Source organism: Lepidothrix coronata, unplaced genomic scaffold (genome assembly GCF_001604755.1).
Source record: "Lepidothrix coronata isolate B3197 unplaced genomic scaffold, Lepidothrix_coronata-1.0 Scaffold6, whole genome shotgun sequence".
Classification (NCBI taxonomy): Eukaryota; Metazoa; Chordata; class Aves; order Passeriformes; family Pipridae; genus Lepidothrix; species Lepidothrix coronata.
Window position 1 is genome coordinate 3,943,085 of NW_016690186.1, and position 15,487 is coordinate 3,958,571.

At 41.4% G+C, this 15,487-nt stretch overlaps 1 protein-coding gene across 10 annotated transcripts in view; it reads right to left on the reverse strand.

The window, feature by feature from the left end:
- DTNA (dystrobrevin alpha) overlaps nt 1–15,487 on the reverse strand; it is a 229,422-nt gene that overhangs the window by 65,065 nt on the left and 148,870 nt on the right. For all 10 annotated transcript variants that reach the window (XM_017831626.1, XM_017831644.1, XM_017831698.1 and 7 more), the window contains one exon: nt 5,161–5,374. In XM_017831626.1, coding sequence (XP_017687115.1) covers nt 5,161–5,374 — 214 coding nt within the window. The remainder of the gene's footprint in view (nt 1–5,160; nt 5,375–15,487) is intronic.

The following is a 15,487-nucleotide window of genomic DNA, read 5'->3' on the forward strand; positions in this document are numbered from 1 at the left end:
TGAAATCAAGCAAATTTTTTTTCATGTAGGAGAGCAAAATGCATAATGACCAAATCTCTGAAATTAATTTTTTTTTTCCTGGACTTCCTTTGTAAAAGCTAGCTGGCCTCTGTGGCTTTCAATGAGTAGCAAAGGTGGAGAAGAGAGGGAATTAAACAATTCACTGCTCTGAATAGATGGATGAGCAAGAAGTTATATTTCCAAAACAGATACCAAACATCTTTATATATTGAAATCAGTACTATTCAAATGTGCATTTGATTAAACATGGGCATGACTATTTCCTCTTTTCTATGTAGAAGTCAAGCTCCCCCAGCCAGACTGAGTCTGTTTCACAGCCCAGAGCCCACAACTCCATTCACAGGACAAGTATGTCAAGGAACAGAAAAAATTCAGCTATTTTCCTATCAGTAATAACATTGCAGCAGGAATAGTTGGAGATGATCTAGTACAGACTATTTCACAGTCTGTTTAAAGATAGTCTTTTAGGGAATGACTCGATTGAATAAGGCTGGCATTCCACCTAGCTGCCTAGGCTTTGACACCAACCTGGGACAAATTTTTCAAAGAGGTTTGAACTTGTCAACTTTTTATAGTACCTGGCATGCCAGGGAAGGAAATGTGTTATTATTTCATAAATCCACTTAATCACCTTAGGCCTTGAAGCAAAAGCTACTGCCCAATTTTAACATGCAATTAAAAACATATATCAGGCAAGCTTCTCTCCAGATTTTTTCAAGTCTGACCACCTCATTCTGCTCATCAGTTTTGGTCTGTCAGGGTCATCTACCACATGATGCTGACTCTCACACATTCATGATAAATTAATTGCAGAAGTATCTCTTTGAATTTTGAATTTATTGACTTGCAGTTTTATAAGGTTGCACCTTAATTTACTTTTAGTAGCATGAAGGAACATCACACTCAGTGTCATGTGAAATTTTATACTCTATAATTTTCCCCCACTTTTCCTCCCTTCAGGGTTGAGCAGCAGAGAAATATAATTATCTGTAGGCTTAATGAATCCCCAACACCATGAAAAGATCTTAAAAAAAAATGGGATGTAAGCTCACCACAAGCAGTGGCCAAGTTGGCACACATGCCATTGCACTGCACTGTTGTTCCTTTTACGTTTTTCTAGCCAAGTTTTAGCTCCTGAGAAGACATCTGTGTTGCAGGCCTAGGGAAAGAGTCCTTGCCAGAGGGCAGAGAAACCTGCTAGGTTTTCAGTGGGCTAGAAACAAAGAAGCTCTGTTTAAAGCTTGGAGAATTTTCAGCTAGCACAATACACACAGAGCAACATATATATTAACTAGAACTAAAAAAAAGAGACAGTTGTAGGGTTATTTAAAATGTGAAATAACTTGTCTCTTTTGGTTCTTCCATATATCGCAGACACAGCACAGTAGGAGCCGCCATTGCCCTGTGTGGCCACAAACACCAAACCTACCCATGATCACTTAGAACAGCCTTCTCATTTACTCTGAAGACCTATTTGGTCTTGGTCTACTGTTTTGCTCTTAGAAAGCTGTTCTGGGTATTTTAGGGTTTGGGGTTTTTTTTCCATTGTTGTCTGTATTCATAGCATCAAATGTGATCCTATAAACATTCCTTAATCAATATGAAAAATAATTCCTCAGTAGTCACCTAGAAATTCAAGTAGCATCTCTGCAGGCCAGTTGTTTCCTTAAAACACAAGGCTAAGAAACCAATGAGTGAACCCAGATAAAAGAAAACTGGTTTGTTTTAAGAATGGCTCTTGTTATTTCAGTATGATTCATGGACCTAATAAACCATCTTCTTTCATCAGAGAAGACTGCAGATGATTTAAATTAACTTTCCAGTTTCTATAAATGAGGGGAGAGTAAGAACACTTCATCCTGCCCACAGCTCCACCTCTGTTCTTTCTATATCATAGAAACATTAAACAGCTTGGGTTGGAACACCTTAGAGAACATCTAGAACCAACCCTCTTGACGTGGACAGGAATACCTTACAGTAGACCAGGCTGCTCAAAGCCACATCCAGCCTGGCCTTGAACACTTCCAGGGATGGGGCATCCACAACCTCTCTGGACAACCTGTTCCAGTATCTTGCCACCCTCATAGCGTAGAAGTTCTTCCTGATATCTTAGCCTCTTAGGTCTAGACCTACCCTCTTCAAGTTTGAACACATTCCCTCATGTCCTATCACTACATGCCCTTCTAAAAAATCTCTCTCCATCTTTCTTGTAGACTCCCTTCAGGTAGTGGAAGGCTGCAAACAGGTCACCTTGAAGGTCTCTCTTCTCCAGGCTGAACAAACCCCTGGTGCTCCACCCCTCTGATCAACTTGATGGCCCTCCTCTGAACTTGTTCCAACAGGTCTATGTCTGTCCTTCCTGTGCTGGGGACCCCAGAGCTGGATGCAGTACACAAGGTGGTGTCTCAGGAGAGAGGAGTAGAGGGCCAGAATCACCTCCCTTGACCTGCTGGCCACATTGCTTTTGATGCAGCCCAGGGTATCTGGGCTGTGAGCGCACATTACCAGCTTGTGTCCAGCCTCTCATCCACCAGCACCCCCAAGTCCTTCTCCTCTGGACTGCTCTTGATCTGTTCATCCCCCAGCCTGTATTGATATAGGGGGTTGCCCCAAACCAGGTGCAGCACCTTGCACTTGGTCTTGTTAAACCTCTTGAGATTCCCATGGGTCCACGTCTCCAGCCTGCTGAGTCTCTCTGGATGGCATGCAAAGCATTGCTTCTCCCTGAGCATGAGACCACAGGAAAAGACCCTGCTCCTCCTTCCAACAACTTGTAGCCTTCAGCAGAAAATGACCTTTGTGCTGCACTGGAGGGGAGGGACAGGAGCAACATAGGAAGCAGAGACATCAGCTCTGGTTAGATTCCAGCAGCTCTCACACCATCCCTGTAGGATGTAGAGCCACCTCCCTCACTCCGTTTCCAAGCAAGCAGGAAATCTGGACTACCAGTGGTTGCTGTAAAGTAAGATACACAGGTATCCCCAGAAATGCCAAAGCAGTGGAAAGAATTGAAAAAGTTTATTTAGAAGGCCAGAACACGAGAAACAAAATACCTAACAGTGTGGTTTACACACTGGGCCCCAGGGAGAAAAAGGCAAGTTCCCATCCTCTCAGGGCCTCTTTATCCTCTCTGTTTCTCCCCTGCCTTCCCAAGGCCTCTGTACATGTCTTTTAGGGCTATTTCTCTCCAGCACAGGAGAAAGAGAGATAACACAGCTCTCTCTGCAAACCCCTCTGGACTGCAGAAGCGGAAGAAAAATCTATCCCTCTTGAGAAGGCACTTTGCAGGCTTCCTAAGGGAAAACAAGAATTTCTAGCTTTCCCGTTACAAATTCTTCCAAAAGCAAACTACCCCTGCAATTGCTAAACTAACATCCAACCCAAAACTTCAATAATATGAACCATACTAAAGGGTAGGGCACATATTGAGGATCAGATGCTTAACTGGTATGTCTGTACTTGTGACAGTATAGACAGATGTTCAAACTCCCATTACAGTCCAGGGAGACCTAGCTGACACATATGTCCATGAAGCCTGAACTTAGATATTTCAGACTGCACTTGAGTCTTATCCCAGATGTTTGGTGTATTTAAAATGGGGTGATAGGCAGCTAGTCCCTATCTCTGACCCCAGAGTTGGAAGCCTCTTCCTAGGGGTTCCTTGGGTGTCTATGCCCTTCTGGGAAGTGTATCCTATGCACTTCACTCAGAAGCAGTAAGACAGACTGAGATGCTGCTTGACAAATGGAGTGAGGGTCACAGACTCCTCACTCCTGTGAGGGCCTGATTGAAGCCCATAAACAGATCATGAACACGGGATGTTTTCAGGGAAAGCAAAAACCTTACCCCTTTAAGAACATTCTCTGATTCCCTACAGAGGATTAAATTCCTCTTCTCCATTTTGCTGCAAGCAGCCATATTGTCTAGCTGAGATCTTTACTCCTTTACAGCGAGCTACAAAACAAGCACATTATCACAGGCCTTGCTTCCACAGTCCTGGGTCTTACCCTGTGTTCATCAGCCAGGAAGCAGTCTGCTTGTGGCATGCAGCAATGAATACATCTGGCTATTTTCAGCATCCCTTAGTATTCTTGTCACAGCCACAGTGGTAGGAATTAAAATGTCTGTTCCTTCTTTTATTGCCCTTGAGGGGAAAAAAATATTCCTGAAGGCTATGGTTTCACAATGTATTGCCTTCTTTTCTTCCCCTCAGAGGGGGCAGAGGAGAGGTTGAGTGCAGCCTTCTCATGTGGAACATCTACTTTTTCTCCCTGTTGCCATGGTGACTGAGCCACCAGCTGGTCTGGCACCGAAAGGTGCTCAATGACACCCAGTACCAGGGCATCAAGTGAGAGCACTGGAAAGAGGAAGAGGGGCAGCATCCTCATTTTAATGTGTCATGGCCAGTGTTTTCTGCTGGTGAATTTTCAAAATACAAGCCATAAAGCAACAAATCTGCATCTGTCAGACTTAACCACTGTTCTCCAACAATTCAGTTTTGAGGACTGCAAATATTGCAGTACAGGTTGCCAACTATGTATTCAGAAACTGTAATAGGTATATGCAGCATACTAGTTAAGGTAAGTGGCTCGCTCTATCTCAAACCTCCTCTTTTTGTAACATGACTCCCATGCAGCAATAAACAACATGAATTTCATCACCTCCAGGTCTTTAGTCCTATTTCTGTCCTGGTCTCAAAATCATGCTGCACTGGCATGAGCCAGGAAAAAAAAATTGCTTACAGCTGTAAGAATTTGCAGGGAAATGAGCTCTTTCAAAATAATGAGCTATTAACCCATGGCACTGCTGCAGAGGCATTGCAGTGGTGTCAGCCACTGGTGTGTCAATAAATAACAAGGCAAATTAGAAGTGCCTGTAAATTTGTTTCTGTAGATAATTCTTCTTTGATATAAACTGGAACAAGTCTGAGTAGCTGGATGAAAACACAGTTGTGCTGAATTTGGCTTGACAGAAAGGAAAGCAGAGGTCCTTTATTTAGGTTGTCTCCCTAGTAAGCACTATTCACATGCTTGTTATTTGGGTCAGAATTGAGCTTGTTCAATTGTTTTCCAAAGATATTTCCAGAGTAAGTAAAATCCTTTCACCAGCTGGGAGAGGAGGGAAGGAAGGCAGACTTACGGATCAAAGGCCGCTAGCAAGAAGTTGAGCAGTAAGCTGATGGATTGCTCTACATTGATCTGGTGAGTAGTTGGCATCCGTTTGTTGAGCTGGTAGAAGATAGTTGAAATCACAGCCTCCAGGCGGGCCACGTTCAGTTCGATGTTGGGGTCCAGGTTGTTCAGTGCATTTTCCCGCAAGGCTTCTATCACATTCCAGATGTCCACCAGGTGCACTACGGGACAGGACAGAAAGACTCAGCCGGGACATGTGCTCTCGAAAGCAATAGAGAAAAAAAGTCACCTCCTCCCACAGGGTGGGAATAACACAACCATGCACAACATGCTTCATGAATACTTAAGCAAATTAATTTATTTTCCAGCGCTGAAATTTGGTGAAGGAATGAGCAAACAGAATCTGTTAATAAGCAAACAATATATTGATATTACTAGTTGTAATGAGTACAACCTCAGCTCAGGAAATCATTCCCCATTGTATAAAGTATTCAAGTAAAAGTCTATATTATACACAAATCGCTGGAAGGTAAACATATGCTAATTGTCTTTTTGAACCATGCCTTTATGAATCCCTATTCAGAAATTACTCTTAGATATTAATTTGCATAGCAGATGGGCTTTTCAGAAGATCCTACGAATACAAAGTGCTTATCATATAGCGATATTTTGAAAATTCTTTTCAGCAATTTGTACGGAAAGCAAAATATTTTACAGAAACAGAATTCCAATTGAGTCAAGGTAGACTAGCTACATTTAAACAAATAACATGTAATGAAGTGACCCCAAAATCATATCTTGTGTCTTCCAAATATACTCGCCAATTGATTTGTTAAATCTCTCTCTTTAAAGTCCCAATCTAAGCTGAATTTGATGGGAGCTGTTTTTACCTACAAGGACAGCTTAAAGGACAATTTCTGCTCACCCTTTGTGTTTTACCCAAACAGAAATTTTGTTTGCATAGCACTGTTATTGTGGCAGCATAATTGGCTTGCCTCAGATTGGCACTTCCAGCAGTGGTGAACCTTGCCAAAAATAAAAAAACCCCTACATTCATTCAAAAATTGGATTTACTTCAAACCTGAACTCAAAGATTCATCCCTTTTTTTAATCTTAAGTATTACCTACTGTCCTACTAAAGTGTCAGTAAGAAACAAATCATGAGGTTTAGGTTGCAAATTCTCTTTTTTTTTTTTTCACCAGAGAAACTACTGCATAGTTCTCATTACTCAGCATGGTGATATGTCTTATGATGTATCAAGAATCCTCTGTATGTGGAAGGAGATCCATTTCTTTTCTGGATAGAGAAATGTAATTCTAATACTCATTACATTTTCACTTGATTGGTTTGCAGGTGCTGTCTCAGACTGCAATATGACATGATGGTCTGATGGCAGGGAAATGTAAGCTGATAGTACATAGATAATGAAATCAGACACAGTCATTTTACTTAAGCTCGAATTATGCCTTATGATTGGGTTTCCCTTCTTTTGCCTTGGGAAAAAATAACCTCTTAACCCTGCCAGTGCATGTGTAAACCCCAGGAGGAAGACACATCATACAGATGAGTGGTACAGCAGCAGCAACTAGGGACTAGACAAGGCACTTTGCCACTTCTTCTTGCTCTTCCCTAGCAAATAACCAGGAAAACCTGAAAGGTGCAGTTCCATTGTGACACCAAAACATTTATTTTATCTTTGTATTAAAAGGAAACTTTTATAGGCAACCTTGTAGGCTGACAGGTTGCCTTCAGTGTATCATCCTGAATTAAGCTGGGCGGGTGGAGTACACAAACTCTCTGAACTCTTCCTTTTTGTTTTCCAGCTGCTGAAGAGCAACTTCCCCATAGAAAATCTGGCATAGGACTCAAGATTCTTTTAATGCAGTCATTCCTATTCCCATTTAATCAGTTTCCACTGTCAAGTTGCCACAAATGCCATTTGGACAAATGGGAGGTGATTGATCTCCAGGAAGAGAGCCTGAACATAATAACTGACCCTTTCTGGGCAGCTTCTCCACATGGTTCAGAGGCCAGACAAGGCAGAGAACGGAGGAAGTCACCAGAAAGCAGGCCATTATCTGGTCCAGGTGAGAAGGGTTAACGAGCATCCCACACTGTAAGGTAGTCAAGGAAAACCCAAGAAATACAGAGCAACATGCCAGAAGATGCAGCAACAGGCTGGACCATGTGCGTGTATTTCATGGCTTATCAAGAAGCAGGCAGAAAGCAGAAGATGAAGCGTGATGTTTCCCTTGAGGTCTAGCTGTCACTGGCCATGAGGGCTGTTCCTGGTAAATCAGACCTAGAAGATGAAGGAAAAGATGCTTCCACCAGCAGTTTCACCAGGGTATGGGTGTAAACTGTCAAACCCAGGGAGGGCGTGGAGACATCTCCAGACTCTTCTCTGGAAACATTCCAAACCCACCTGGATGTGTTTGTGTGTCACCTGCTCTAGGTGACCCTGCCTTGGCAGGGGGTTGTACTGGATGATCTCCAGAGGTCCATTACAACCCTAATGATTCTGTGATTCTGTGACACCTGAACTATTGCTAAATTAACACGATAACGCTGCGAGAAATTACTAGGCATAACAAATAGCAAAAAGAAGAGTGATGCCGTATGCAGATGGCTCATCTTGACTTGAAACTACACTATCAAGAGAGTAACCTGAGAAGCAGTGCAAACAGGGGTACTAGCACTGCTGACCAAGGCAGAAATTACTAGGGGAACCTTATCATAAATACTGAATAAGGATGTAAAATCAGCAACATTAGAGCTGGTGGGAAAAGTATAAACAGGGACAGGCTGTTTATCTGTGAGTGCAAGAGCAGGTTAGCAGAAAAAAGCATGGGAATGGAAAAGGGGAATTTAAAGGGTAACAAATCATGTCATCAGAGCTGTTGGGATACCTTTCAGGCAGTCTCTGCTGATGTGTGGAGGAACTGTTTTGATCATACATGTTTACTTCTGTAGTCATTGGAAACTGCAATGGTTTCCCTAGCATCCCTAAAACGATGTTCAGGGAGGATGAACCAGACATTCAGACTCCCTAACAGTGAGAATTTCATGCACTAATATAACTTTAATTGCTACAGGCTAGTACTGGAAAACTCTTGAGTAAGAGAATATGGAGTGAAAGAACTGGTAACAATGAATGAGGCTGAAATGGGGGGTTGGTGTCTTATTACTCACATGATCTAGTATTGATACTATGTAGCTGTCAGATTTTAATGTGGGTTTTTTTATTGACTTTTTTTTCCTACTGATATTATATTTTTCATCATGCAGTCATATCCAGAGTTAGTTTTGATGATGGTCCTGGGAAGGAAAATGTCCAGAGGCTAGCAGACGTGGGACTAATAACATCAGTGTAAACATCTGAGAGAAAATTACTGCTTTTAGTGTTAGCTCTAACCTGAAAGCCTCACAAGCCCTCCTGATGTTCATTGGTATGCCAGAAAGGTAGGGCACAAGACTAAGAAAATGACTTATTGGAAATTACACAGCTGTAACAGTCCCCTACCCGCCATAAAATATTAGTTTCAAGAAACTGCTGTGTATTTGTACTATAAATAATTTTACTTGGTTCCACTTGAAGCTGAATAAACAACAATCCTACTGCACTATTTTATTTTGCATTTTATTAGTTAATTTTAAATCTCTCTACAGAGGCTGGAAACCAATACTTCCTGGAGGAAGAAATGAAGGATGGACACGAGCCAGGCATTTAACAGGAACTACTAATTCTGAAAGTATCTGATGAAACGTCTAGCTCAAAATCACAAGGAGAGTTTGTTAGACTGCTGTACAGAGGACTGAAGTCTTTGACCTTTAGTTAAGTCAGTTGTTACAAATAAGAATTCACACACCTAGATTAAATGTAAAAAATTAGGTGTCTGCTGTCTGCTGGTGATCAAGGCTCCCTCTCATCTAAATGAAAGAGAAAAGCACCTTAAAGCATCTGTTGGGAGACAGGTGGGATGAACAGAGCTTTGAAGCTGCCCATATTTCTTCACCGACAAAGTCTAAAGCAACAAGTTTACATAAGACATGTAACCTCGGAGCTGGTAAAGTTAACACACCTTCCTCTTTAAACATTAAGAAAAGATGTCTTTTCTAGTCTGACTACTACATGACACAGAATAATTCAGGTTTTATATAAAATATGAATAATAAATACTTCAATCTGTATGAACAGCTACCAGATTCTGTCATAGTCACTACCTTTTACACTGCACTGCTTGACCTTGTGCAGATTACATCCAGGTGCAGTTCCCTACTACCTTGAATTCTGTTTTTTTTAAGTTTACTCACACAGTAAGCAAACTCTTACATATTATATCATGCTGCCAGATCACACAATTAACATTGGCAAAAGACAGAGTAAAACACAGGACCCTGCATGCTCCACTCATTTCTACTAATAGAAATTTATGCCTACAGCTAATGTCGTATCTGTATTCTTTTCAATGTAATAACAGAATGTTAACCCTGTAAACTTTGCAAAAGCTTGCATTCCTCATCTTCTCTTCTACCCATTTTCCATAATACCTGCTATGCTCATTTATTTATTTATCCATCCCTGAGAATGTTTTAATCTCACTGAAGAAGACATATCTTCTTACTTTGCACAACACGTAGTGTAACAAAACCCAAATCTGATTTTTACATACTACTATGATCCTAAGATGATGAAGAGTTTGCAGCATAACAAATCAGCACACAGAAGTAGGAGAGCTTTCTATCTCCTAAAATCTGCCTTAAATTCCCTCAACATAGTAAAACTCCACAAATTTGTTTTTAACTTCTCATTGCTGTTACTGCTTTTGTTGCCTTGCCCACATTTCCCTCTGAAAAGCGAATTATGCCTCAGCATGAGAAAGATGTCCTTTCTGAAGGGGATCTGTAAAACTAGAGAAATCTGTCAGCTGTTCCTTCAGTGCCAGCAGATAGGCAGTAGGAGTAAAAGCTGCTTGTATCTGGTACCTGTGTGGTATAAGGCAATCAAAAATCATGCAGCCCAGCCAATCTTCACGGAGCCTTCAGAAAGGCCTTGCACTCTGTAAACAGCACAGCTATGCAGGTGTAGATCTCACTCGATTGCCTGATGTTGGAAAAAAATGTAGACAATTTCCACAAGCAATTGCTAAACTACGTTTCCTTTTAGATTTTCTGTTAAGTGATTTCTAAAGTCACAGTTAAGCTAAAGATCACTGTTATTAGATCTTCTACGGCGAACATTGTCTGCTAACTTCAATGACGTTAAGTAGTATATAAACACTGTCACAGAAGGTTTTATATTTGAGCAGGTTCAGCAACAGACTGAAATTAGTGAATGTAAATAAAGTTCAGTGTCTGGACAGAAGTGTGTGTCGCACACACAGATGGCTGCCATTCACTCCACAGCAATTGTTACCAAAAAACCATACACTTTGAAGAAAACCTGACGGAAATGAAGACAATTAAGATTAATGCATGAAAATACACTGCAAATAACAAATGTTATTTCCTTCAGTGAACTTCTTCAGATGTTAAAACAACATTTGGAGAGTGCCTGTTGCCAGCACATTGAGACTGAACTGATCAGTCTCTCCCTGCAGGGAGATGAAAGGGTGGATGAAAATGTGTGGCTCAGTTTGAAAGGAGTTTTATATTTTCTTCAAACTAAAAAGTTTTCAGATACTCTTCAAGTTTTACATCCTGCCTTTCTGCCTTTATTTGCATTCAGAACATCTTTTCCTATTACTTTCTACTATTTTGATGACGAAAACAAGCAATTAGTTATAGTGCAGAATTCTACCACCTGCAACTCTGTTAACAGGTTAATTTGTGGAATAGGTGTACCCTGGACACATTTGGAGAAAGCAGAATTTAACACGATCTTACATTGCTTACTATAAACACATCAATTTTATTGATCTTGATCCTCCCTCTTTTCTTCAGGCACTTTTTAGTCTCTTCATTAGTAGGAAACCAATGTATTTTTAATTTATTGTAACTAGGAACTTTGATTTATTTGCAGTAAGTAATTTTCTTTTTGGTAGATAATATCTTAATAGACAAAATGAGAGAGAAGAGATGGACTACACTGTTTTTTTTCAACTCATAGCACAGAAATGAAAAGTTATTTATGCAGGGAATGAATTTTTCTCTCCATCATGCAGTCTATTTAAAATTATGGAAAGGCTATGAGATACAGATAATCTTGGATATATCACTAATCTCAAAGGAGGAAGATTACTTTAAACATCAGTTGTCAAGAAACGATGTTGCCCTAAGTAAGCATAAAAAGAAAACTGTACTGGAAGTTTATCTTCTAAGTAGTAGAAAAAAAAACCCAAACCAAAAAACAAACCAACCAACCAAACAAAGAAACCAAAAAACCCCCAGTCTGTGTGCTTAAGCTTTCTTACCATTAAATGGATCTACTTGTACAAAAATCCTCATCTGTTCTACTTCATTCTTTGTATTCCACCTGAACCATGAACTCTACAACGTTATCTCTCCATTTATTACTAAATGAACATGGAAGAGGAGATTACATTTAACCAAACACCAGAAGCTATCTAAATTAGGGCTTTAATAATCAATTCAAATTTACTTAATATACAGTAGGTCTAACTAAATCTAGATTAAACATGTCCAAGTGATAGTTAGGACAGAATTCCTCCTTGATAGATTTTCCTTTTTTTGGTGGATACAGGAACAACTTTTAAAGAAGCACTAATTTAAATTATTTCCAAAATGTTGGTATGCATTTCATGAAGATTTTAGCCCAGCAAAGCTCTTACAGACGTGCTTGAATTTAAGCATACTAGTACTGTCATTTGAAATCAATGGCACTTGACTGTATGTCAGGTATTTCAGGTGGATTTCATTAAAAGGGAAAGATTTATGCTTCCTTGTCTAACAATCCTAAAAATATTATAAAATACGTTATACAATTCTTCTTTTTTTTGATTAGAATCTATGAACCCATCACAAATCAGGGTATTGGAGCCATTTGTCATCGTCATTGCTGAGAAGCCCTGGGAAGTCACTCATGCTTTCTGTTTCGCTCTCTCTGTGCTGCTGCCAGGCAGGTAATGGAGGACTGCCCGAGGCATGTTTTTCCTTGGCTACACCTCTTTGTGGCAAAGCTGCGCCTCAAATCAGTCAGCTATAGCATGATCACTGAAAGCTTTATCTGCACATCCCACAACCATGCAGGTCAATGTGCCAGTTATGATGGATTGCAATCTTTTGCTCTCTCTGGTGCCAAATGACATGAAATGTACCAGGGTGGTGCTTCTGCTCAGGGCTAAAATGAGGTACTCTTTGGCTGGGTACATCTGGTGACAGCTGTCACTCTACAGAGTCTGGCACAGGCAGGCTACTCATGGCCCAAATATCTGAACCTTTGCTCAGTCTCTACCTGGAAATGTCCTGGACGTTCCTATTCCTGCTCCCATCTCTCTCAGGCTTCTCATCTACGTCCGTTGCCCACTGCTGCTGCCAGGCACTGTTCATACAGCCCAGTGACTTCTAGCACAGCTGGACACCCGCTAGGCAGCCGATCCAACATGTTGGTGTGTGCTGGGCCACTTCCAAACACTCTGCAGGCCATCAACAGCTCTTGGGCTGGTCACCACTTTTTCCAAAAGCAAGATTAGTGGACTTCGGGCTTGTTAGCATATATTTGAATGTATGAATGTAAAAGTGTATTTTATTGCATCTTCTTGCTATTTCACTTGATTTCTAGGTTTTGTAGATGCAGTGATTGCATTTTGTAGATTCAAGCTTAAAGAAAAAATCAACAAAATATTCAGAACATTTACTGACATGTTATTTTGATCCCAAAATGCATTATTTTTTAAAGATGTGCATACAATGGTATGGAAGGCTGTAAGAGGATGGTATATTGATAACCAAAAGCAACCATATACAACATTTAGCTCTTCGCTAAGAAATCCAAGTCTTTTCAAAGACTGCACATCTGAAATGGAATTTTGCAAGGCTTACTGGTAAGTCTCATCTTCAGGATAAAGGCCCCTGCAACAAGTGGAACAGTCTGGAGCAAGGAGGACAGCCTTGGTGAAGGAGGAACCAGTTAAGCGATGTTTAAAAAGGCTGGCATGATCAAGTCCATGGGGCCTGATGGGTAATGCACCCACAAGTGCTGAGGGAGCTGGTTGATGTCAATGTAAGTACTCGATTGTCTTTGAAAGGTTGTGGCAACTGGGGGAGGTTCCTGAGGGCTATGAGAAAGCAGCTGTCACCTCATTTCCAAGAAAAGAAAGAGGTATCCAGTGAAATAAAACCTCACCTCAGTCCCTGAAAAACGGATGGAGTGAATCCTCCTGGAAGCCATTTCGGAGCATATTAAGGTCAAGAAGATGATCAGAAGCTGTCAACATGGATTTATGACAGAGAAATCGTGTGAACAAGCTCTTTGCCTTCCCCAATGATGTGACTAGCTCAAGGGACAAGAAAAAGTAATGGATGTTCTTTATTCTGGCTTTAGCAAGGCTTACAACAGTGCATCCCATAACAGCCTCTCCGGCAAACTGCTAAGTGTGGACTGCGTAAGGGGACAGTGAAGTGGACTGAAAACTGTCTGCAAACATTAGCTGAAAATCTTGTGATCGGTGGCACCAAATTCTGTAGAGAGGCCAGTCACTAGGTGGTATACCCCCAGGCATGATACTGAGTACAAACTGTTTAATATCTTCATTAATGATCTGAACGATGGGACAGTGTACCCTCAGCAAGGCTGCAGGCAATAAAAAACTGGGAAGAGTGACTGATACACCAGAGGGCTGGGCTATCATTCAGAGGGACCTCAACAGGCTAGAGTAACAGGCAAAAAGGAATTTCATGAAGTACAACAAATGGAAATATAAAGTCCTGAACGTGGAAAGGAATAACCCCTTGTACCAATACAGGCTGGGTGCTGGCTGGCAATATGCCTTTACAGCAACGGCAGCCAACATTCTCCTGAGCTGCACTGGGCAGTGTGCTGCCAGCAGGAAGAGAGAGGTACCCTTCCCCTGTACTCAGCCTTGGTGACAGCGAAGACAATGAAGGGACTGGAGCAACTGTCATGGGGGGAGGCTGAGAGAGCCGGGACTCTTCAGCCTACAGGACAGAAGGCTCAGGAGGACTTTACAAGTATATATAGACACCTGGTCACCAAGATGATTAGAGGGATGGAGCACCTTTCCTATGAGGAAAGGCTAAAAGAATTGGGATTGTTCTGCCTGGAGAAGACAAGGTTTTGTGGCGAGCTAGCTGCGGTATTCCGGTACCTGAAGAAAGCCTGCAAGAGAGCTGGAGAGGGACTTTTTACAAAGGTATGTAGTGATAGGACAAGAGGGAATGGCTTCAAACTGAGAGTAGGTTTAGATTAGATATGAGGAAGAAATTCTTTACTGTGAGGGTCGTGAGGCACTGGAACAGGTTGCCCAGAGAAGCTGTGGATCCCCCATTCCTGGAAGTGGGCAAGGTCAGGTTGGATGGGGATTTGAGAAACCTGGTCTAGTGGAAGGTATCCCTGCCTATAGCAGTGAGGTTGGAACTTGATGATCTTTAAGGTCCCTTCCAACACAAGACATTCTATTATTCTATGATCCAGTGCAAGGAAGTAAAGAACATGGAGGCACGCTCTTCTCAGGGAAAGAATAGCGGAATGACAGAAGGAAATGAGCACAAATTAAAATACAGGAAAGCATTTAAACATAAGAAAAATATTTTCCCCATGAGGATTGTCAAACACTGTGACATGTTGCCCACAAAGGCTGTGGAGTCTCCATTCTTGAAGATAATCAAATCCAAACTGGACACAACCCTGAGCAATCTGCTGTAGCTGATCCTGCTCTCCCCAGAAGTCCCTGTCAATCTGAGTGAGTCTGTGATGTCCTTGTCCAATCATGAAGCTACACTGCAAAAACATATAATAACTCTTCCTGGAGAGGAATCAGTGTCGCCCCATAACATTGACTTTTCTCTAAAATCATTGCTCAAGTAAGCTGTGCTCCAAGGTCCTTTTCTAACCCATGTAATAAACAAATAAACAAAACCAAAAAAAAGAACCTGCCCTGAGGTCCCTTGAATGCTTGAGAAAGAGTCCTCCACATCCTCAAGAGGTTTTGTGTGAGGTTTACAGAAAGAAGTATCACAAAGAAGTGCCTTCACAGCACTCTGTGTACTCAGATATTCCCTCAAGCTTTCCTGTGAAGGCCAAGGGATCTGAGAGGGAAGTCATGGTTTCATTTAGTCATCTGTCAGCTGCATGCATTCCTTCTCCTCATCTTTTTACTTGTGCTGTGAGAGTGCACAGGTGTGTGGTGTGCCC